At 34.1% G+C, this 22,970-nt stretch overlaps 1 protein-coding gene across 1 annotated transcript; it reads left to right on the top strand.

The window, feature by feature from the left end:
* Positions 1-11,677: 11,677 nt before the first annotated feature.
* On the top strand, positions 11,678-15,509 carry LOC111989152 ((3S,6E)-nerolidol synthase 1). Its single transcript, XM_024020943.2, has 7 exons — positions 11,678-11,950; positions 12,045-12,309; positions 12,619-12,991; positions 13,105-13,323; positions 13,593-13,731; positions 14,101-14,349; positions 14,995-15,509. Exons 1-7 carry the CDS (start codon positions 11,750-11,752, stop codon positions 15,292-15,294), a joined length of 1,746 nt encoding a protein of 581 aa, XP_023876711.1. The 5' UTR covers positions 11,678-11,749; the 3' UTR covers positions 15,295-15,509.
* The last annotated feature ends 7,461 nt before the right edge of the window (positions 15,510-22,970 follow it).

A 22,970-nucleotide genomic window follows, 5' to 3' on the forward strand; every position in this document is an offset into this window, starting at 1 on the left:
AGGGTTATCCCAGCATTTTCAAAACTGCTAGGATAGCCCTAGAATGTGTTGGAATAGGGTCAAAATTCCTATCCTGGCGTTTTTTTTTCTTGGCGCTTCAAACCACTACACAGTGACAGTCGGTATAGGGTCACCAACCTATACCAACGCTTTTCAGACCTTGTTCCAGCATTTTTACTTGTATTGGAACAGCCTTTACGGAAATATGAATATAACTTATACCAACGCTTTTGAAAGCGCTGGAATGAATAGGTACTACCTATGCCAGCACTTTCAAAAGTACTGGTATAGTTCTTGAATGAATATAATTTAAAAGGCCTATACCAGCGCTTTTGAAATCGCTGGCAAGGGCAGTACCTATTCCAGTGCTCTCAAAAGCGCTAGAATAGGTCTTGAATGAATAAAACTTAAAAGGCCTATACTAACGCTTTTGAAAGCACTAGCATAGGCAGTACCTATTCCAGTGCTCTAAAAAGCGGTGGTATAGGTCTTTTTTTTTTTTTAATTTAATTTTTTTAGCACCTGTAATGTACCTACAATACATATTTTCCAATACCTATTTTATAGCAATTATAATGAACCACAATTCATATTTTCCAATAGCAAATACAATACCACATTAAACCAAGAAACTAAATATATTTAATTACATCATATCAATAATTACATCCCAAATGTCTAGAATGTTATACACAAAATTATACATCCCAAGTGTCTAGAATGTTATGAGGCGCACCTACACTACAATTTCACCATTGCACATTGAGTTTCAAAAATGTAAGCCACAAAACAAACAACATTTCTAATAGAAAATACTCCACCTTTTCTCTACATGCAAGCCACCCGTTTGCTCCCAAACAACCCACCACAGCATACTATATGTATTTACTTAGGCAAAATATGAGAAATTGAAAACAAATTGAACAACAATATGTTAACAAGTAATCAAGGGGTTTTCCACCTTTTTCAGGCATGGGGGGTGCTTTTATCATTTTCTAGCTTTTAGGAGGTATTTCGTTCATTTCGATATTTTGGGGGTATTTTAGTCATTTTTTATGTTTCGAGGGTGTATTAGTCCTTTTCTAGGTGTCGGGTGTGTTTTGGTAATTTATCAGACTTATAGGACTATTTTGGTCTTATTCAAGTAATCGAGGGTATTTTGGCTAGTTTTAGACATAAGGGGTATTCTGGTCATTTTCGATGTCTTAGGGAGTGCTTAGGTAATTTCTAATGTTTTGGAGGTATTTCAGTCATTTATTAGGTTTTAGGGGTATATCAGTCTTTTTCTAGGTATCGAGGGAGTTTTTGCTCTTTTTGGATGTTTTGGGGGGTACTTTGGTCTTTTTCTAGGTTTAGGGGAGTATTGGTCATTTGGTCTTTTTCTAGGTTTAGGTTTCGGGGTATTTCGATCATTTTTAAAGTTTTGGGGGGTATTTTGGTCATTTTATAGGTTTTAGGGGGATGTTTTGGCCATTTTTTAGGTTTCGAGGGGGTTATTTTAGTAATTTTTTTAAGCTTCAGTGTATTTCAGTCATTTTTCAAATTTATGGGGTATTTTAGTAATTTCATGGGTTTTAGGGGTATTTCAAACATTTTTTTCTATTTTGGGGTAATTTGGTAATTTTTACAGGTTTTGGGGATATTTTGATAATTTTTTGGGTTTTAGGGGTATTTTAGTTATTTTTAGATTTCAAGGGTATTTTGGTCATTTTTTGGGTTTTGGGGATATTTTGGTAATCTTTAGGTTTTTCGGGTATTTTGGTCTTTTTTTGGGTTTTGGGGGTATTTTTGTAATTTTTAGGTTTCGGGGGTATTTTGGTCATTTTATAGTTTTGAGTGTATTTTGGTCATTTCTTAGGTTTGGGGGTATTTTAGTTATTTTTTTAGTTTCAAAGGTATTTTGGTCATTTTCTAGAAATTTAGATTTTATATTGTTTATTTAAATTTTAGATGGGTTTTAGTGGGTATTAATGGGTTTACCCATTAAAACCCATATAATTAAATAACCAAAAATACGCTATAGGTGACCTATCCTAGCGCTTTTAAAAGTGTTGGAATAGGTGAATCCTATTCCATCATTTCAAAAAGCACTGGGATAGGTCTTTCTCCATAAGGGAATGGAGAAACCTGTCCCAGCGCTTTTGAAAGCGCTGGAATAAGGTTACTAATTTCCCTTTTAGGAAAGACCTATCTTGGCACTTTTGAAAGCACTGGAATAGGGTCCACCTATTCCAGCGTTTTCAAAAGCCCTGGGACAGGTCTCTCCATAAGGGAATAGAGTGATCCTATCCCAGTGCTTTTTGAAGTGCTGGAATAAGGTCCACCTATTCCAGCGCTTTTCAAAAGCACTGGGACAAGTCTCTCCATTCCCTTATGGAGAAAGACCTATCTCAACACTTTTAAAAGCGACGGGATAGGTCTTTCCTAGAAGGGAAATCGATAACCCTATTCCAGCACAATAAGCCTTCTTGTACCAGCATTTTTGAAAACTGCCGCTATAGGCCTCCTATTGCAGCGATTTGTAAAGCGTCGGCTTTGAGCTGCCGTAATAGGGTTTCCTATACCAGCACTTTCAAAAAGCGTTGGTACAGGCTTATCTATTACAGCGGTTTTTAAAAGCGCCAGGAAAAAAACGCTGGGACAAGACGATTTTTTGTAGTGACCAGAGATACTTTTTAGAAGTATCTCTTTAGAATCCTTTCTGAGTACTCTTTTATTTTATAAGGATTAATTGTTTTTATTGCATTTACTTCTTCTACAACATTGCAGTATTACATAAAAGAAAGCGATAATTTAGTGTCTCTTCGTGAACAAATTCATGAATGTGTTAGAATCTATGGAAACTATCCTTGGTGGATTTCAAATTTTGTGTCTTATCTTTTCATGCTATAAGTCAATCTATGTTCTCTATTTATGTACCTTTTCTCAAGATACCTTTTATCAATGGCTGAGTTCTTGGGGATAAAAATAGTAAGAATACTTTTTAATCTACGTTTATGTGTACATATATGTTTTGATGGTTTTTAATAATACTTCGACATTTAGTAACCGTTGAAAAAAAGTGTTACACCTTTATCAATGGTTACCAAACATCAAAGTATTTTTTTCAACAGTTACATAGGCTGTAGAAAAATATTATCAACATAGTTTTTAGTGATGGTTTTAAATTTTCACCGTCAAAAATACTTTTTTTGACCATTTTTAGTATTTTTTCCGAAGGTTTTAATTATTGAAAATAGCTAAACTTTCTAAAGTGAGACCATGTAATCTATATTACATGTAGCTTTCATAGGCAGAATGATGATTGTTGCAACCCCCTTATTACATTCAGAAAACTCTCAATACTTAAACTAATATTTAAATCCTTAAGACACCGAAGATTTTGCCTTCAAAAAAAATCTACACATTCAATAGGGGTGTGCCTTTTTTTTTTTTTTCTTTTTTTCTTTTTTTTCTTTTTTGTAAATAGCTGGATAAGTGTTGACTTAGATTTTTATTTTTTACACATAATTTTAAAAATATAAAAGAGCTATGGCCATATTAATTATTATTTTTTTAAATGTAGCTAGTAGCCAAAAACATCATAAAAATAAATATAAACATGATAATAAATATGTTATGTTATTTGAATCCACAAACATATGTTATTTTTTATAGAATAAAAGAGTTTTTTTCCCAAATATATCATTTTATGAATTATTTCACTAAAAGGACTCTTTTGAAAATTATTTAGTTAGATAACCTTATTTGAAACTCAAATTTATGACAGGAATTTGATGCGTACGTTTTACTGTGAAGCATTTTGAGCATGCTAGCTTTTAGAATTTTTTTTCTCTTTTATTGGGTGGGAATATACATTTCAGTGGAGGTATTTGCATTTTCACGTGGTAATTTGATGCGTACGTTTAATTGTGAAGCATTTTGAGCATGTTTTTAGAATTTTTTTTTTTTTTTCTCTTTTATTATGTAGGGATATACATTTCAGTGGAGGTATTTGTATTTTCACATGGTAATTGGCCATTGCACATGTGAAAATCAAGGCTTGACTAACAACTTATTATCGACTCAAGATGACAGAAAGAATTCCAGGCTAGCTGGGGCGCACTTCTTTCAACTTGTCATGCACTGCTAATACTCCTTTTGGATAATTACAGGAAGTTTCCTTCATTGTCATCGTCCAAATCTAATTGCTCTTTCGTAAAATGTTGACTTACAAGAGATCAATCCAGTCTATTAAAAAGGCAAAAACTTTTCTCGTGATTGGATAACGATTAACACATCACCAAATGGTTTTCTAAGAAATAATTTAATAGCCAATAAAAGATCAAGATTAAGTAAATTTACTCTTTTTTAAATTTGGAAATATTTTGATTTTGCTTCCTAACGTTCAAAAATTTGGATTGAAACTCCAAAATTATGTAATGTTTTGAAAGAAGCCCCTTCCGTTCATACTTGATGCTATATATCGATTAAGTGTCACCTAAACTCAAAACATCATAATTTTTCGACTTAAAACTACATTGTCATAATTCTATTTAAGTCAAGTCAGATATTTTTTTAATTATTAATTAATATGATGATTGTTTTTAAATTCTTTAATTTCACTTCCTATATTTCTCTCTCTCTCTCTCTCTCTCTCTCTCTCATTGATCTATTTTCTCTTTGCCACCACAACTCTTTCACAATCTTGGCAAGGCCATCAAGTACGACGTACTTGTAATACAATATATTTTTAAATTACTTTTTATCATTCATTAGCAAGTTAGTGTAACTTCAAGCAAAATAAAATGAATATTTTTAATATTGTCTTTGCCAATTTTGTAAAATTTAAATGTAGTAATCAGTTTTAGTTTTCTTTGGTAGGTAAGCTATTTAGGCAGGTGGCCGAGTGTTGGAATGAGTGTTTAAAGATTTTGAAATTGCAGAAGTAGCAATTGCTCAAAACTCTAACGGCTTCATAGTTTTGTAAATTGGTTATCCTTTTAAGTGTAGACATATATATATATATATATATATACTTTTGGATCTTTTGGTAATTGAATATGATGTTTGCAAACTGGTCAACTGAAAGTAGTTTAGAAATCTAGCGATTTCACTTGCAAGGCACGCTAAAAGGTGCAATAAACAGGTGTTCCTGTCTAACATCATACATGAACTATTATGATGTTTTCTTAATCCATTTGTGTCTTGTTGACTTAGAGAGTTGGTTAAAGTTGTCATTTCATAAAAGTTAATTTTCTTTTATCTTCTATTTTGTCACCCAATCCCTTCTAATCAAAGTTTTCAAATTTCAATTCAGGGGCATCTTGAGACAAGAATTGAGCTTCAAGAATTTGCTTCTATGATGTAATTCAATCTGAACTTTATCAAAGCCTAAATAGCGCATTGGCTGATATTTCATTTGCAAAAATATTAACGTTTTTTTTTTAAAATATATTTATTCAAATAATTCATAGAGAAATTTCATTAACATATATATATATATATATTGATTTGATTAGTATTAAATAATTTTGTTTAATTAATATTTATATATTAAAGGCACGCATTAAATACCAACTAAACTAATGTTAATTTCATATAAAGAATTGAATATCATATTTGAACTAGAAATATTAATTAAAAAAATAAAAATATATTACGATTAAAAAATTGCTTTATTTTGGATATATGACGATGCATAGTTAAGTAAAGTTGTAATTTTATTTTATTTTTATATCTTGTTTTCAAGAGATAGAGATAGATATTATTTTGTATGTAGCTTTGTAGAAAACCAGTTTACAAAAATTAAAGTCTCAAACTATTAGGAGAAATTAGTCTATGATTGATGATTTAACACATTGGCAACATCTTTTTGAAACATTTTAGGGTTTCAATTAGATTAAGGTTCTATTAGTCTCATATTTTGAGAGTCTTGATCAAAATGAAAAAGAAAAATGCACTAATTAAAAACACTATACAACGTTAAAAATATAATGTGATATTGACTATCATTGATGAACTTCATCAATTTAACTAATGAATATTTATATCACTTTTTTGAGATTAATAATATGACAATTTGTAAGTCAAAAGTAAAATTTGTAGTATCTTTAATATCCCTAATAAAAAAAATATACAACCTTTAAAAATATATATATATATATAATTTTATAAAAATTTAGGGGTTTAATCATGGGAAGTGGAGTCTTTTCCCCTAATGGAAAATTTTGTTTTTTGGTGTGGCCTTAGGTTTGCCCAGGCCTTGGGCCGGCCCTGGTTTTAGGTATACGCAGCCTTCAAAAATTGTGCTTGGTTCAAAATCTAAAATCACTGAGAAAGCCAACCCAAAATATAAATCAATGATCAATCAGACATCGCATGTAGAGTCCATCACGAGGTAGTTTAATCGTGAAACAAATATGTGATGAGGTTATACACTTACATGATTTCAATGTGAAAACAGCGACAGAAGACCGCTATTTTCCTCGTTTTTTCCATATGCATGTGAGAGTGGGACACAGTGGTATTCGTCAACTGTGCTCTGATAATACGAATTTTGTCGAAAGTGATGATGGATGACTAGCTCGTTTTACATGTGCATGTGAGAGTGGGACACAGTGGTGTTAGGAGAACTAATACTTCACAGGAATTGACAAGAGTGGGGGGCCATGGCTGTTCGAGGTCAAGTTCAATTTTTTGAAATGGTGGTACACTGTGACAATGAAGTTTCTTTCGAAACTGGAATTTCTCAGAAATTGTTTATTTCAATTTCCTAATTCTCAAAATAAAAAAATAAAAATAAAAACCCTGAACACTGAATTGTTGGTTTAGCTCAGGCAAGAGGCACGGCCTAATGAAATATATGAATTATATAAACCTAACTACAAGAATATATATATATATATATATATCAAGAATCCGGCTAATTTATACCCCTAAAAAGTACATTAATTATTTATTTTAAAAAAATTTATTAGAAACTGAAAAACTTAAAAAAAAAAATGTTAAGTCACTTTTTCGTTTTTTCATATAAAAAGTTTATTAAAGTAGTTTATTGTTGAATGCCATAGGAATATAGGTTAGTAAAACCTATATATCAAAGCAAAAGACAATTGAATACCCATATATAAAAACCCATATATCAAAACATTTCCTCAAAAAGCAAGAATGTCTAGTCCTATACAACTCAAAATATGGAATATGCATGGTTGTCAAAATCGCGATCTAGATAATAGAATCGCATGATTTTACGATTCCACCTCACCAAAACATTTAGAATCACACAATGATTGTTAAAATTGTAAGATCATATGTAAAATCATGTAGGATAATAGGATCGTATAGGATCCTACCGATCCTACCAAAACGTAAAAATCAGTTTTTTTTTTAATTTCATCTTTATATGTTGTAATTTGTACTCTCAAGACTAAGAAATTATACTTCATAAAAGTACCAACTAAGTGGTGGGACTCATATGAAGATGACTTTCTTGAATTGAAAAATTTTGCTATAAGAATATTGAATTTAACATATAGCTCTTTAGGTTGTGAAAGTAATTAGAGTATATTTGGAATAGCAAGACCAAATGACTTTGGTATATTATTCCTAGTTGAGAATTCTCTATTAAAATTGGTACAACTTTAAGTACACTAAAAAAGGAGAATATTGTTTAAACCCCCCCCCCCCCAAAAAAAAAAAAAAAAGAATGAGTTGGTATTTGTTATGTAAAACTTGAAGATAAAAGAAAATACCTAAATCATCAAGTGCAAAAGAAGAAATTGGTTCGAAGAACTTGTCCTCGAATGATAAGTGGTTAGCAAAGGGTGTCGACTAAAAAATGATGGTACAAATTTTGATGAAGATAATGAAGTAACAATTCTAAAGTCTTCTGTTATAGATTTAAAAAATAAATAAATAAAAGCTACATGCGCATAGTGTGAATGGGTGATCACTATTGTATCATTTGGTTATCAATATTAGGTGATGATGAGGGTTTAAGAGTTACTGTTGAAGGAATAAGTGTGCTAGTATTTTGGTACTTACTTAGTTTCTAATTAAATATTCACTGAACTTTTTAAATACATTGTATCAAAACTTAAATATATTTGTTTCGTTAGCATAGACATAGCAATGTAGGACATGCAAACTACATCATAAGATCAAAATCTTTATTTATTATTTTTTTTTTTTGGAAGAATTCATAATTTACATGATTATTCAATATACAAAGTCACTATCAATGCATTTTTTGCTTTAAATTTGAAAATAGATAGGACCTTACGATCCACGATCCGATCTTACAATCTACGATCCTACCTACCTCCTGCAATCTTACATAGGATCCCGATTTTGACTACCTTGGGAATATGTGGCTACCTTAAGTTCTTTAAGTACTTTATGTTGGGTTAAGATAGTTTGACCCAATTAATTAATTCAATTACTCAAGTTAATTAATTAGGTAAATTGCATGCAAATTGTGGAGGCACCAACAAATCACCAAAACTATTGAATGCAGCAGAAAATAAATTTGACACAGTGATTTGTTGACAAATGGAGAAAATCTTGCAAGACAAAAACCCCACCAGGTGATTTTAAGATCACCACTCCCAGGAATCCACTAATCAACAGTCAAACAGTTACAAGTATAAGGAATCTTATCAACTACCTTGGCCTATCCCGAAATATCAACCTACATTTGAACCTTCGCTCTAATACCCAATTGAACTTGATCTTGTAGTAGCCTTCTTTTCCTTGATGTACAAATCTTCAATCTGTGACTAATCTTTAGCATGAATCTCAGTACGTGACTAACTCCAGCAACTTGAACAGATAGTGTTGGTTACAAAGTTCTTCACTTCATTAACAAATAAAGATTAAGAAGTACTTGGTTACAAAACCCTATGGCGTACAAACACAATAACTTCTCATAGAGAAAATAAATCTCTTGGTCTCTGTATTTGTGTATGACGACTTTAAAATAAACTTTATATATGTCTAGGGTTGTGAGAAAAGAAACCCTAAACAAACACATACGGTTGGGCCAAATTTCTTTAAGAATAATGAGTTATTAACTCTCTCCACCCAACCAGCTTCTTCTTCTTTGCTACTCTCTGTCTCTCTCATATCTCTCCAAACCTCTCTGAACTCATCTCCTTCTCCTGCATTATGCCACAGCTTATTGGAGCTACATGATAAACTTAGCTTGTTTAATTAATTCAGAATTATAATATAGTTTTAGATATCAATCTAAAGCCAATAAAGGCCAAAAATAGATAAATACGTTAAAAAAAATGAGAGAGTAAGAAATGAAATTAAAGGGATTAATGGATTTTTAAAGGCTCTCCCTTTCTTTCATTCTTTAATTATGCTATTTTGTCTCGCCTAGGGGTGTAGCCAGACATTTTTATTTGGGGGGCTAACTTATGATACTAATTTATTAGCTTATATAAACTTCCATAAACATGCATAAACACAAACATTTATATACATATATAACTTAGTATCCTCCATATATAGTGAATCCTTAAAGTTTTCATTTTTAATATAAGTTAGTGAATTATCAACCAAAGTGAGTAGAAAAATTTCAATTGAACTAATGAAGTATTCAAAGACATGAATGATTTAAAATTTTCACAGACACAAGATAACATTTTACAATAAAAAATGAATTTGAGGAAAAAAAAAATTTATCTATAACACTAGACCAATTGGACAATTTTCTTAAGAGCATTATTGGACTAGCTCAAAAATTTGGGGGAGGCCAAGTCCCATTTTTGTAGGCTAATAATTAAAATGTTAAATATTTATATATATTTTTAAAAAATTAAAAAATTTTGGGCTCCATTCATACATGTAGCTCCACCCCTGGTCTCGCTCTTGTGCTCTAGAAGAAATACAAGTGGATGATGAAGGATGACTATTCCAATTCCACCTACCCTCCTCAATCCCAACTCCAATATCTGAAATAAAAGTTGACACAATTTGGCTAAGCTTGAGACCTTTTTAATCCCAGTGTTTTTTTGTTTATATATATTATAACGTAGCTGTATACTCTTCATTAAATAACTTAGTACTCTGGGAGAGATAATTTTTGTTTTCTTCCTTTCTGAGGGCAACACACTTTTCGTAGTTGGAGAGAGAGAGAGAGAGAGAGAGAGAGAGAGAGAGAGAGAGAGAGAGAGAGAGAGAGAGAGAGAGAGAGAGAGAGAGAGAGAGAGAGAGAAGACAATATTTTTAATGCTCTATCACTAATATTTAGAAACTGCATGACATTGCCTCAAATGTGTCTTTTACTATCAAATTTGAATGAAATCAAAAGTCAAAAAAAGATATAACTCTTTTAAAGTTATATAAGTGTGCGTTTGATAAAAATTATTTTTGCCAACTTATTTTACTATTCAGTTTATTTTTGATACTATTCATGAGTCTCATTCTACTTTTTGATATTATTTATGGTCGCATTGTACTATTTCAACTAACTTTTATATGTATCTACATTACTTTTAGTAAAAAAAATTCAGTTTCAACAAAATAAACAGATCTCAAACAGATTGTATAACCTAAACTTATCTTGCCGTCCAAATTTCTGGTTTTGTAACCAATTTGTTGTGGCTGTGAGTTTTTGGAGTTGCAACTTGCAAGGAACTAATTAATGCAACTACATAAGGCTTCAGGAAGCTGCTATTCCAAAAGAAGAAGGTAGTGCTAGCTCAACTAGACATTAGTTGCCAGTTCCAAATATGCAGGCGCTAGTAATGATGTCCATACACAATACTTCAATCACTGGTGTTAGCCTATATATATATATATATATCATCATTAATTGTGGTTGTTTGCTTCTGCCGGACCTAGCTATTGTGTACTCATGTATTTTTAGATTGGTCACATTCATTGATTCAAAACCTCACAAAGTCAATGTTCCACCTTAATTCTGAGGAGGGTGCGTGTTATAAATATTATTATGACCCAAGAGACTAACCCTAAGTTATTCTAGGGTTAGCACTTAGCAAAGGGTACTCAAATTAATTATAAACTCCACTTGGATTTATAGTAATACCATATTAATATAGCTGTCAAGGGCTTTTACAATGGATATAGACCATCAAGATGACCACACTAAATTCTAACTTTCACTTTTTATCTATCTTTATTATTTTTATTTTTATGGACTAAGAAGTATGAAATTATTTAATGGAGGTGTAGGAGATAAGACAGAAGAAATAATCTTTCATATTTTGACTTTTTATATAGCAACATAATTCAAAGAATCAAATACATGCTCATAAAAATAGAAAAATAAGGTTTTTTTTTATACCTTGACTGAGCGTTGTTGAAACTTGAAACATGAAACACATGTAGCTACAAATCTGTCTGCTGAATAAGGTTTTTCTTTGTATAGCATAGTTTTCCCATTCATATGACCTTTTCTCAGGGTGCCATACAACTACAGTACTACATTGGTAGCCACAAAAATAAGAAAATATTTTTCATATAAAAACAAAAAAGGAATGGTTGGAGATTGTTTTTTTTTTTTTTTCTTTTTCTTTCTCTTTCTTTCTTTCTTTTCTTTTTCTTTTCTTTTCTTTTTTTTTTTTTTTTTTTTTTTTTTTTGGGTTGAGAAAAGGACTGGTGTCTTTGGCTTCATATTACCAACTTCCTATAAATTGGGTATCTCAGTTCATCATATCAACACGCCTCTCTCTCTCTCTCTCTCTCTCTCTCTCTCTCCCAGCTCAAAATTAATTGGGATACTTATATCACAGTGTCCATGGCCTTCTTTTGTGCATCCTCTTCTTCCTCCAACCCTCAAAATGGTTTCAAAAATATCCAAAATGCTGAAAAGATTACTTACCTCATCGACGATACTTGTATGAAAAAGGCACAAGGAAGCAGCATTGCCCAAGATCAAGCCGTCAATTATTTTCCCACAGAAGACTACAATTTTCTTCCTGAATATCACAGTTCCACGGTTAAGTTTTGCATAACCATTTTCGCCATTTCTTTTTCTTGTTTTTCCAGACCTAACTTTTCACAATTTAAGAGGGCTATATTGTTTTTTCCAGGATGATTTTTATGTTGAATACGTGCAAAAACTAAAGAAATTCAAAAACATACTTAGCAAGTTAGTTGAAGATCCTTTCGAAGGTTTGAACATGGTTGATGCAATCCAGCGCTTAGGAATTGAGTACCACTTCCAAGAGGAGATTGAAACAATCCTAAAAAGGCAGTATATGATTTTTAACGCTCATGCAGGTCATGATCATGATCTTTATGAGGCTGCACTGCGTTTTCGATTATTGAGACAAGATGGCTATCATGTTTCTGCAGGTGAGAATGGATTTTTCTTTTTACCTAAATTACGTTATGCTTGTAATTATCACAGCATGGTTATAATTACATCTCCAAGGATTGGGTGGCAAATAGCGTTTGATTCTAAAAATTGAACAAAAACATTTTTAGATAAACATTAAAAATAAAATAAAATTATTCGCAGTTGAGCTCTAACTCAAATAAGTTAGAGAGTAAATTTACGGGTTCAAGACTCACTTGATAACGTAGATATGTGTAACTTACCAATTGTAGAAAAAACACATTCCTTGAAAGTCAATAAATTGCTGCAAATTGTTTGTCACACAGATGTATTTAACAAATTCAAGAACAAAGAAGGAAATTTTAAATTGGAGTTAGGTGAACACATAAGTGGATTGATGGAATTATATGATGCGTCGGAGGTAAGCATCAATGAGGAAGACTTACTTGATGAAGCTAAAGATTTCAGTCGCCATCTTCTCGAAGCTAACATCAAACATCTTGATCACCAACAAGCTAGATTCATTCTAAACACATTGGAGCATCCCTATCATAAGAGTTTGCCAAGGTTCATGGCTAAGGGCCTCCCTGACAATTTCGAAGGGGCAAGGGGTTGGGTAAAACATTTACAAGAACTAGCAAAGATGGACTTCAAAATGGTCCAGTCCATACACCAACTGGAACTTCTTCAAATTTTCAAGTAAGTTCAATGAGACTCTGGAATTTTTTTGTTATGATTGTCTATTAATTATTTTGGAACTCAGATTGCCTATATACTTTGATACTATTCTAAATTATCATTTCTCCTAAAAGATGGTGGAAAGGCTTAGGTCTGGCTAAAAAGTTGAACTTTGCGAGAAATCAACCACTTAAATGGTACATGTGGACTGCGGCTTGCCTCACAGATCCAAGCCTGACATATCAAAGAGTTGAGCTCACAAAACCCATAGCTATGGTTTACGTGATAGACGACATGTTTGATGTTTACGGAACACTAGATGAACTCACTCTCTTCACAAATGCAGTGAATCGGTACGTGTGTTTGTTCCATATAGGAAAATTGTTAAATATTCTTTTACACTTGGTTTTATTCCACCATTTTACACCAATATATAATTGATGCAAGAATATTCATATTCTAAAAATGTCCACATTTCAACTCATAAAAGTGAATGTATAAAAAATAAAATAAAAAAATTGTGAAATAATAAATGTGTGATAATTAAAACAATAGAAAAATATGAGTTGCTTTGTTTTACTATTTCACTATGTGTAATTACTACGTTTTTCTGTGCACGTAGATGGGAATTATCAGCAACTGAGAAATTACCAGACTCTTTGAAGATATGTTTCATGGCTCTCTATGACATTACCGATGAAATCAGCTATAAGGTCTACAAAAGGACTGGATGGAACCCTATAGACTCCCTAAAAAAAGCGGTATATACATTGACATTATAACTATCAAACACAATTATTTTCTAAAGAAAAATACATATTGTTCCCTAAATTTTAGTTTATTAATAATTTTAAATCTTGAAATTTAAAATGATTGCTTTAGATTCCTTAAATGACATGACGACATTACTCTCTTAGATATGTTATAAATAATAAAAAGGATTGTTTCAACTTTCAAATGGTCCCTTTTAGTCTAGAGACATATAGTGATTAGTCAGATTTCAAGGATGAAATTCGCTCTTGGCTTGATGTGTATGGTCAAACTTTGTATTTTGACATATTTTTCATGTGATTAGTAAAATTTTGAAAAGATTACTCATGCTACACCTTTGCAATTATTAATTGTTACAGTGGGCCAGATTGTGTAATGCCTTCCTATTAGAAGCACAATGGTTTGCTTCTGGGAACATGCCCAAGGCAGAGGAGTACATGAAGAATGCACATGTGAGTACAGGATTGCACGTCGTGCTCGTTCACATGTTCTTTCTCTTGGGTGAGGGAATTAGCAAGGAGACCGTTGAACTTCTGGACAGCAATCCCAGCATTACATCTTCCATAGCCACAATTCTTCGACTCTGGGATGACCTCGGAAATGCCCAGGTAAGAGAATAAGATTAAATTCACAAGCAGCCACACATAATTTGTCCAGTTTTAATAAGGGAGTGATCCCACCAATAATAGATATATAGTGGCCTAAAGGGCAGTGGAAGCGAGGAATAGGACAGTCGCATGTTAGAAGTCAAAGGAAATTGAATTTCCTCTCATTTACTCTACCTTTTGTCGCATGAACCACAGCCATCCACGTGTAAGGGTCATAGTTTTCTCAGAAAAATCGGAAAAATAATATATTAGAGGGAAACCAGTTCTTTCCTCCAACCCTTTCCACACTTTGTTGAAATCAAAAGTTGGGTGAAGTGGGTTGAGAGAACTTCACTTTTATATAAATTTATTATTAACATCATTTTTATAATGATTATATCAGGGCAAGTTAATAATTATTAAAAACATTTCGTAAGTAAGTTTAGTATCTTGTAATTTTCGTTTATTTATTTGTTAAATGTGAGATAAAAAAATAATAAATAAATAAAAATTAGTTTATTTTTAGAAACATATATATGTTATTTATCTGGTAAAAGATGAGACAAAAAGTTAAAATTTTTCATATAATATATATATATATATATGTGTGTGTATATGTTTGCAGCTTTTAAGGTTAACTCACTAACTAGTTAGGATTATCTGCAGGATGAGGATCAAAACGGTCATGATGGATCCTATATTGAGTGCTACAGGAAAGAACATCACGGCTGTTCAGTCGAAGATGCAAAAAGTCATGTTATCAAAATGATTTCAAATGCATGGAAGCAACTCAACAAGGATTGCCTTAACCCAAATCCTTTTCCAGCGTCTTTTATAAAGGCTTCTCTTAATGCTGCAAGGATGGTTCCTTTGATGTACAGTTATGACGAGAAACATCGCCTTCCAAGTCTAGAGGAGCACATGAAGTCACTGATCTTAAATAGTGTTCCCTATAAGAAAATGTAAACAAATTAGACTTTGGGTTTCATAACGTATTGCGCTTTGGTAATGTAATAACCAATGGAAGATGTGAGGAGGCTTAAACTAGTTAGCAATATTTCAGCTTCTTGCACTAGCATTTCCTTAAAATTTAAGTGCTAAATAAATTTTCAAATTTCCTGAATAATATGTAACCAAATCCACTATGAAGATTGTTGCAATATATATGTAAAGAGACAATATAGCCTGGTTTTCCTCTCTTGCTTTCAAGTGCTGATTAATCCAGCCTTGTGTCATCACAGTTATTTGATGCTGTAAGTCGATAAGTCTGCCATTTAACCAATTTCTTGACTAATTCAAGGCTGTTTGAGAATTTTACTTGATCTCAGTGGTTTCAGAACAATACTCCAAACACATAGTAGGTCATTTTAGTGTTTTGGTGGTAAAGTCCTGTCAATAATATGGCAATTAATGGAGAGGTTAAAAGACCTTTTTGGCTTCGGCAAGGTTTTCTCAAGAAATTCTTTTTCGCCTTTCTGTACAAAATATTAAGTTTTTTTTTTTTTTTTTCCTTGTTCTATGGTGACGAGCGAATGCCAAGAAAAATTTTATATCCTACAATATTTTGAATTTGCCTAATCTCGCTCAACTGCTCTACAATTTGCTCGACCAAAATTGTCAAACTTGCACTGTACAATTTTTGCAATAATATTGTAAACATTTCTTTGATGTACGATATAAATTTTAAAGGTAAATTACAAAAACCTACCCTGAGGTTTGGGGTATTACCAAACACATCCAAAAATTTTTAAAAATGATGAATTTGATCCTTAATCACAAACACCGTTTGGGAACCGTCTATTATTATTATTAGTGTAAAAAAAAAAAAAAAAATTTCTTTGTCTCTAACCTCCAGCTCTCTCTCTAATCTCTGCAACTCTTATGGCCGACCACTCGAGTAACTCCATCTTCGAACATCACTGCCACCACAGGTAGTGGTTCTGCTCGTCTCTTCTCTCTCTATCCCACAGATCGGAGCTCTCCCTTCTTTCTGTCTTTCCGATCTCGAGCTCTCTCTAGAAACCAACTCTCCTCACTGAAAATCACTCTTTTCTCTCTTCGATCTCACCGATCTAAACGGAGTAGAGCCTCCATGCTCCTCCACGGTGAACCTCAGCCAACACCACCACAATGATGGTCTCTCATCTCTCATGTCACTTTTCTCTCTCAAACCTGAGACCAACAAACATCTACTCCCTATCCGATTCTCCTTCCCTCAAAACCCCAAACCCACTCTTCGATCTATAAGCTAAAGGGTCCTAGACGACGTGTGAAACCTGGATTGGCAGTATGGAGGATGAGAAGATGAGGGATCCACTGAGAACAAAGGTCTAGTAGCGTGTGGGACTGTGTTCGCCATGAGAGTTTTAGAGATTAGAGAGAGAGAGCTGGAGGTTAGAGACAAAGAAGAAAAAAAATTCTGGCGTGAAGGGAGAGAAGAAGAAAATGAAAAAAAAGTACTCCTAGTATGTTTGCCTCTATTCTATTATGTAATGTGTTAAAATATTATCTTATTTTTAAAAATAAAAATTATTAGTTTACTAATGTCCTTATTATATATATACTTTATTTTTAAAATTATTTTAAAAAATTAATATTTAAAAAAATCAATTTAATTAGGGTACTTTTTTAATTGACTCATTATGAATAACTTTTTTTTAAAAAGTTGATAAATTTATTTAATAGTAGTTTTGTAAACTTATATATTTTTATAAAAAAGACAAGATAATAAATGATGTTCTCTTAAAAAGTTTGACTTTTTAAATAAGACAAACAAATTAAAACGGATAAAGTAATAATAATAGACACGGTTAGTTTTGTAAACAAGTTGAGACAGTTCCCAAAATTGTGTTAGTGACTAAGGACAGAATTGGTCATTTTATAAAACCTTTAAATGTGTTTGATAATACCCCAAACCTCGAGTAGGTTTTTGTAATTTATCCAAATTTTAAATTGCTAATACATTATAAATTAAGGATTTTCCTTTAATTATAAAGAAACTTTTGTCATAGAATTTAGCCAAATGGCTACACACTATGATGGACACCATTACATATTTAGCACCATTGACACGTACTGATCACCACTAATGTCATTAATTAGTGTTGTGATTATCAAAAGGATAAGGGCCACAATCGTATTATCAACCTCGTACGTGCGTGAGAATTATGGCCACATACACAATCATGATTAGTTATTGGTGAATAAAGTATTCAAAGACATGAATGATTTAAAATTTTAGCAAACACAAGAAAACATTTTACAATAAAAAATGAATTTGAGGAAAAAAAAAAAAAAAAACTCTATAACACTAGACCAATTAGACAATTTTCTTAAGAGTATTGTAGGGTTAGGATTTGTGGCCTAAGCCCAAAACAATGAATTTGTAGAGAATGGGTGAAAGAGCTAGGTTGATTATGGAATCGACAACAACTAATCACAACCCTTAAGCATAAACCAACATGAATTTACACGTAAAGACTTGGTGTCCGAAGAGGACATATTATTAATTATGTGGTGAATACAGATCTTAGGGTTACAATAAAGTTTTTTTGTTTTCTTCTCCCTCCCCCCTCCTTTTCTCAGGAGCTTCTTTCCTTTATATAACCTCCTTCCCCATCATCCCCATCGTCCACTTGTTCTTCATCTGTGACTCTACTTGAGTATATGTAACGTCAAGTATTTCCTCTGGCTCTCTGTGAGTGGCGGTAGGTGAAGTTACACTGTTCAGAGGTCTTCTCCACATAAATGCGGCCAGAGAAGTTGCTGCAGTGCCTTAAATGCGATGGTAGCAGCTTTTCCTTTAGATATTTCCTCATTCTTATCTTCTCCAAATATACCCAGAGCTTATCTTGATCGTTGGGGTTGCTAGGAAAATCATTCGGACCTTCCACACGTTTGATCAATCAGTACTATTCACGTCCGAGGAATAAAATCTCCTCGGACGGAAGGTGGTCTCCTCGGACGGCAACCATCCTTCTTTCCGGGGATCCTTCTTCCAGATGGGTCTTGCCCTTACCATCTCCTTTTCTTCGAACACACAGTAATCCTCGCATGGGGCTCTAGGCCCACTATGTTAGATTGGGCCTTTTTTCCCCCACAATAGCCCCTCAAAATTTTAATTTTTCCCTTGCATCTGAGGAGAAAGAATAAGATTTTGACCCGCCATGTAAGGAAAGAGAAATAAAAATAAAAAAGTTTAAAAGAGAGAACTCGTAAATACCCCAGTTTACACGTGCGCGGGCATAGAGACAAGCGCTTCATTATTGCCACTATCAGTTCCGTATTCCCAAAGCGTTGTATTAATAACTCTAGGCGGTGTTTTGTCTTTTGCATCCAACAGTGGATTGTTGATCCAACGGACAGGGTTTTTCTTCGGGATTTGGACGGGATGAACTACACCCTTTCACCTGTTCCTGTATATAAGCTCTCAGAGGAGGTTATTTTTCTTTACTTTACGCATTCTCAGAATACCCAGGGAACTCATTCATTCAAAACCCTTTAAACTTCTTCGATTTTCTGTCTTCTTTCCTTCCAGGATCTACCAAGAGTCCATTTTGAGTTCAGAGATTGTTCTCCACTCTCGTCTGTGTAAGTTTCAGCATCCTTTGGTCCCTTATTTTCTTCTCAGTTAGTATTTTCAGCCTTCGAAACCCGTTTCCTAGTCACTGCCTCAACCATTCTCTAAAAATGGGTAAATTCCAACATCTCGTCGATAGTCCGGCGTTGATTGAGGAATTTAAGCAAAATTATAGCATACCGCGGGGGGTGAATCTGAGATATTGCCCTCCGGAGCGGATACTAATGGCCCGAAGAAAGGGAGAGGTTGTAATCCCAATGATAGCCTTCATCGAAAGGGGAATGACCCTCCCAATAGGTTCCATTACCTTGAACTACCTTCACAATCATAGACTCTCTCATAAGCAGTACGCGCCCAACACCTTTAGGATACTAGGAGCTATCGATGCCTTGAACCAACAATTAGGATTAGGGCTGACCTGGCATGACCTGGTATATATGTATAAGTGTCATAGCTAAAAAGGGGCGGGATACTACCTTAAATCCCGATCCGACATCGTTAAATTGTTCTCCAGCCTTCCCAAATCAAATAAAGGGATGAAAGATTACTATTTAATTGTCTCGGGCGCATGGCATGACGGTATCCACTGTCCGACCGAGCCAGGAGAGTCAGGTGTGACTTCTTAGACTTAGGATTTCTAACAATAGTCTTAGGATCTTCATTCTTCATAACCTGTTTTTTATGCCGTCATATTTCAATCTTCTGACTGGGTTTGTTTGTTTGTTTGTTTTTTTTTTTTTTTTTTTTTTTNAGAAAATCGAAGAAGTTTAAAGGGTTTTGAATGAATGAGTTCCCTGGGTATTCTGAGAATGCGTAAAGTAAAGAAAAATAACCTCCTCTGAGAGCTTATATACAGGAACAGGTGAAAGGGTGTAGTTCATCCCGTCCAAATCCCGAAGAAAAACCCTGTCCGTTGGATCAACAATCCACTGTTGGATGCAAAAGACAAAACACCGCCTAGAGTTATTAATACAACGCTTTGGGAATACGGAACTGATAGTGGCAATAATGAAGCGCTTGTCTCTATGCCCGCGCACGTGTAAACTGGGGTATTTACGAGTTCTCTCTTTTAAACTTTTTTATTTTTATTTCTCTTTCCTTACATGGCGGGTCAAAATCTTATTCTTTCTCCTCAGATGCAAGGGAAAAATTAAAATTTTGAGGGGCTATTGTGGGGGAAAAAAGGCCCAATCTAACATAGTGGGCCTAGAGCCCCATGCGAGGATTACTGTGTGTTCGAAGAAAAGGAGATGGTAAGGGCAAGACCCATCTGGAAGAAGGATCCCCGGAAAGAAGGATGGTTGCCGTCCGAGGAGACCACCTTCCGTCCGAGGAGATTTTATTCCTCGGACGTGAATAGTACTGATTGATCAAACGTGTGGAAGGTCCGAATGATTTTCCTAGCAACCCCAACGATCAAGATAAGCTCTGGGTATATCTGGAGAAGATAAGAATGAGGAAATATCTAAAGGAAAAGCTGCTACCACCGCATTTAAGGCACTGCAGCAACTTCTCTGGCCGCATTTATGTGGAGAAGACCTCTGAACAGTGTAACCTCACCTACCGCCACTCACAGAGAGCCAGAGGAAATACTTGACGTTACATATACTCAAGTAGAGTCACAGATGAAGAACAAGTGGACGATGGGGATGATGGGGAAGGAGGTTATATAAAGGAAAGAAGCTCCTGAGAAAAGGAGGGGGGAGGGAGAAGAAAACAAAAAAACTTTATTGTAACCCTAAGATCTGTATTCACCACATAATTAATAATATGTCCTCTTCGGACACCAAGTCTTTACGTGTAAATTCATGTTGGTTTATGCTTAAGGGTTGTGATTAGTTGTTGTCGATTCCATAATCAACCTAGCTCTTTCACCCATTCTCTACAAATTCATTGTTTTGGGCTTAGGCCACAAATCCTAACCCTACAATACTCTTAAGAAAATTGTCTAATGTTTTTCTTTTGTACTGTTTTTTTTTTTTTTTTTTTTTTTTGGAATGTAAAGGATTGTAGATTATCTATTTTGGTTAATAAGATGGACTTTATTTTCATTTTCGGTGTATGTCACATGACTTATTCTTGCTACAAATAACTGTACTTTACAATTATGGTAATGTAGATAAACATAATCACCTTGTCTTGCTGATAATATATATAACTAAAATTGGTTCCGAAGAGGACAGTACATAAAAGTTGCTGTTAAGTAATGAACATAACAAGTATTATAAAAGTTGGATAGATCTTTTCGCACGTACACTAAGAATATTAGCATAGGTTAGAGTTGATGTTAAACACAATTAAGAATGTCAGGCAAGATTCATTCTAAAGTTAACCTTCAGTATTAATAGCAACACACAAGTATTAACTAGCTAAAAATCACCTGGTCCGAGGGTCACAGGCATGATTGGGTTTAAGTTTAAATACTTAGGTAGAATCACCAAAGGGTGTTAACTAACCCAAATCATCTAGTCCGAGGACTACAAGCATGATTGGATTTAAGTTTAAACACTTAGAGAACCGACAAGGAGTGTTAACTAACCCAAATCATCTAGTCTGAGGACTACAGGCATGATTGGATTTAAGTTTAAACACTTAGAGAACCGACAAGGAGTGTTAACTAACCCAAATCATCTGGTCCGAGGACTACAGGCATGATTGAATTCAAGTTTAAACACTTAGAGAAACGACAAGGAGTGTTAACTAACCCAAATCATTTGGTCCGAGGACTACAGGCATAATTGGATTTAAGTTTAAACACTTAGAGAACCGACAAGGAGTGTTAACTAACCCAAATCATCTGGTCCGAGGACTACAGGCATGATTGGATTTAAGTTTAAACACTTAGAGAACCGACAATGAGTGTTAATTAACCCAAATCATCTGGTCCGAGAACTATAGGCATGATTGGATTTAAGTTTAAACACTTAAAGAACCGACAAGGAGTGTTAACTAACCCAAATCATCTGGTCCGAGGACTACAGGCATGATTGGATTTAAGTTTAAATACTTAGAGACAAGGAGTGTTAACTAACCCAAATCATCTGGTCTGAGGACTACAGGTATGATTGGATTTAAGTTTAAAACACTTAGAGAACAATTAAGAATGACAAGTTATCCCAGTGACCAAAGAAATGATTCGATTAATAATAGTACCTTTTGAGGTTATTTACATTCCAGGGGCGTGGTATTACATGACTATCCAAGTCCTCCAGGAAATATGCCCCAATGTCAGCCCCTGAAGTAATACGATATGGCTCTTCCCAGTTTAGTCCTAATTTCCCTCAGGTTAGGTTTTTCGCAGTGCCAACGACTTTTTTGAGTACCAAATCACCGGGTTCTAGGGGTCTTAACTTTATGTTGGCATCATAGCCCTGCCTGAGTTTCTGCTGGTAATGTGCCAATCAAACCATTGCATTTTCTCTCCTTTCTTCGATCAAATCCAAGTCTGTTTCTAGAAGTTTATCATTGCTGGTCAGACTGAACGAGCTAGTTTTTAGAGTTGGGAACCCCGTCTCCAAAGGAATGACAGCTTCAGCGACATAAGTCATCGAAAAAGGGGTTTCTCTAGTAGATCTGCGAGGCGTAGTTCTGTAAGCCCAAAGCACGTGTGGCAACTCTTCAACCCATTTTCCCTTCGCATCGTCCAACCTCTTCTTCAATCCAATAACTATGACTTTGTTAACTGCTTCAGCTTGCCCATTCCTCTGAGGGTAGGCAGGGGTAAAGTATTTATTCGTGATTTCCAGTTCGCTACAATAACTCCGAAACGCATTACTGTCGAACTGTAAGCTGTTGTCCGAGATGAGAGTATAAGGAACTCCAAAACGAGTAATGATATTCTTCCATACAAATTTTTGCACATCTACGTCTCAGATATTGGCCAGAGGTTCAGCTTCAACCCATTTGGTGAAATAGTCTGTGCCAACCAGAAGGTACTTCCTGTTTTCTGCGGCCTTTGGGAATGGACCCACTATATCCAAACCCCACTGTGCAAATGGCCACGAACTAGATAGTGGGTTAAGAACTCCACCTGGTTGGTGTATGTTTGGCGCAAATTGTTGAC

The sequence above is a fragment of the Quercus suber genome, unplaced genomic scaffold (assembly GCF_002906115.3).
Source record: "Quercus suber isolate HL8 unplaced genomic scaffold, Cork oak 2.0 scaffold_36, whole genome shotgun sequence".
NCBI lineage: Eukaryota > Viridiplantae > Streptophyta > Magnoliopsida > Fagales > Fagaceae > Quercus > Quercus suber.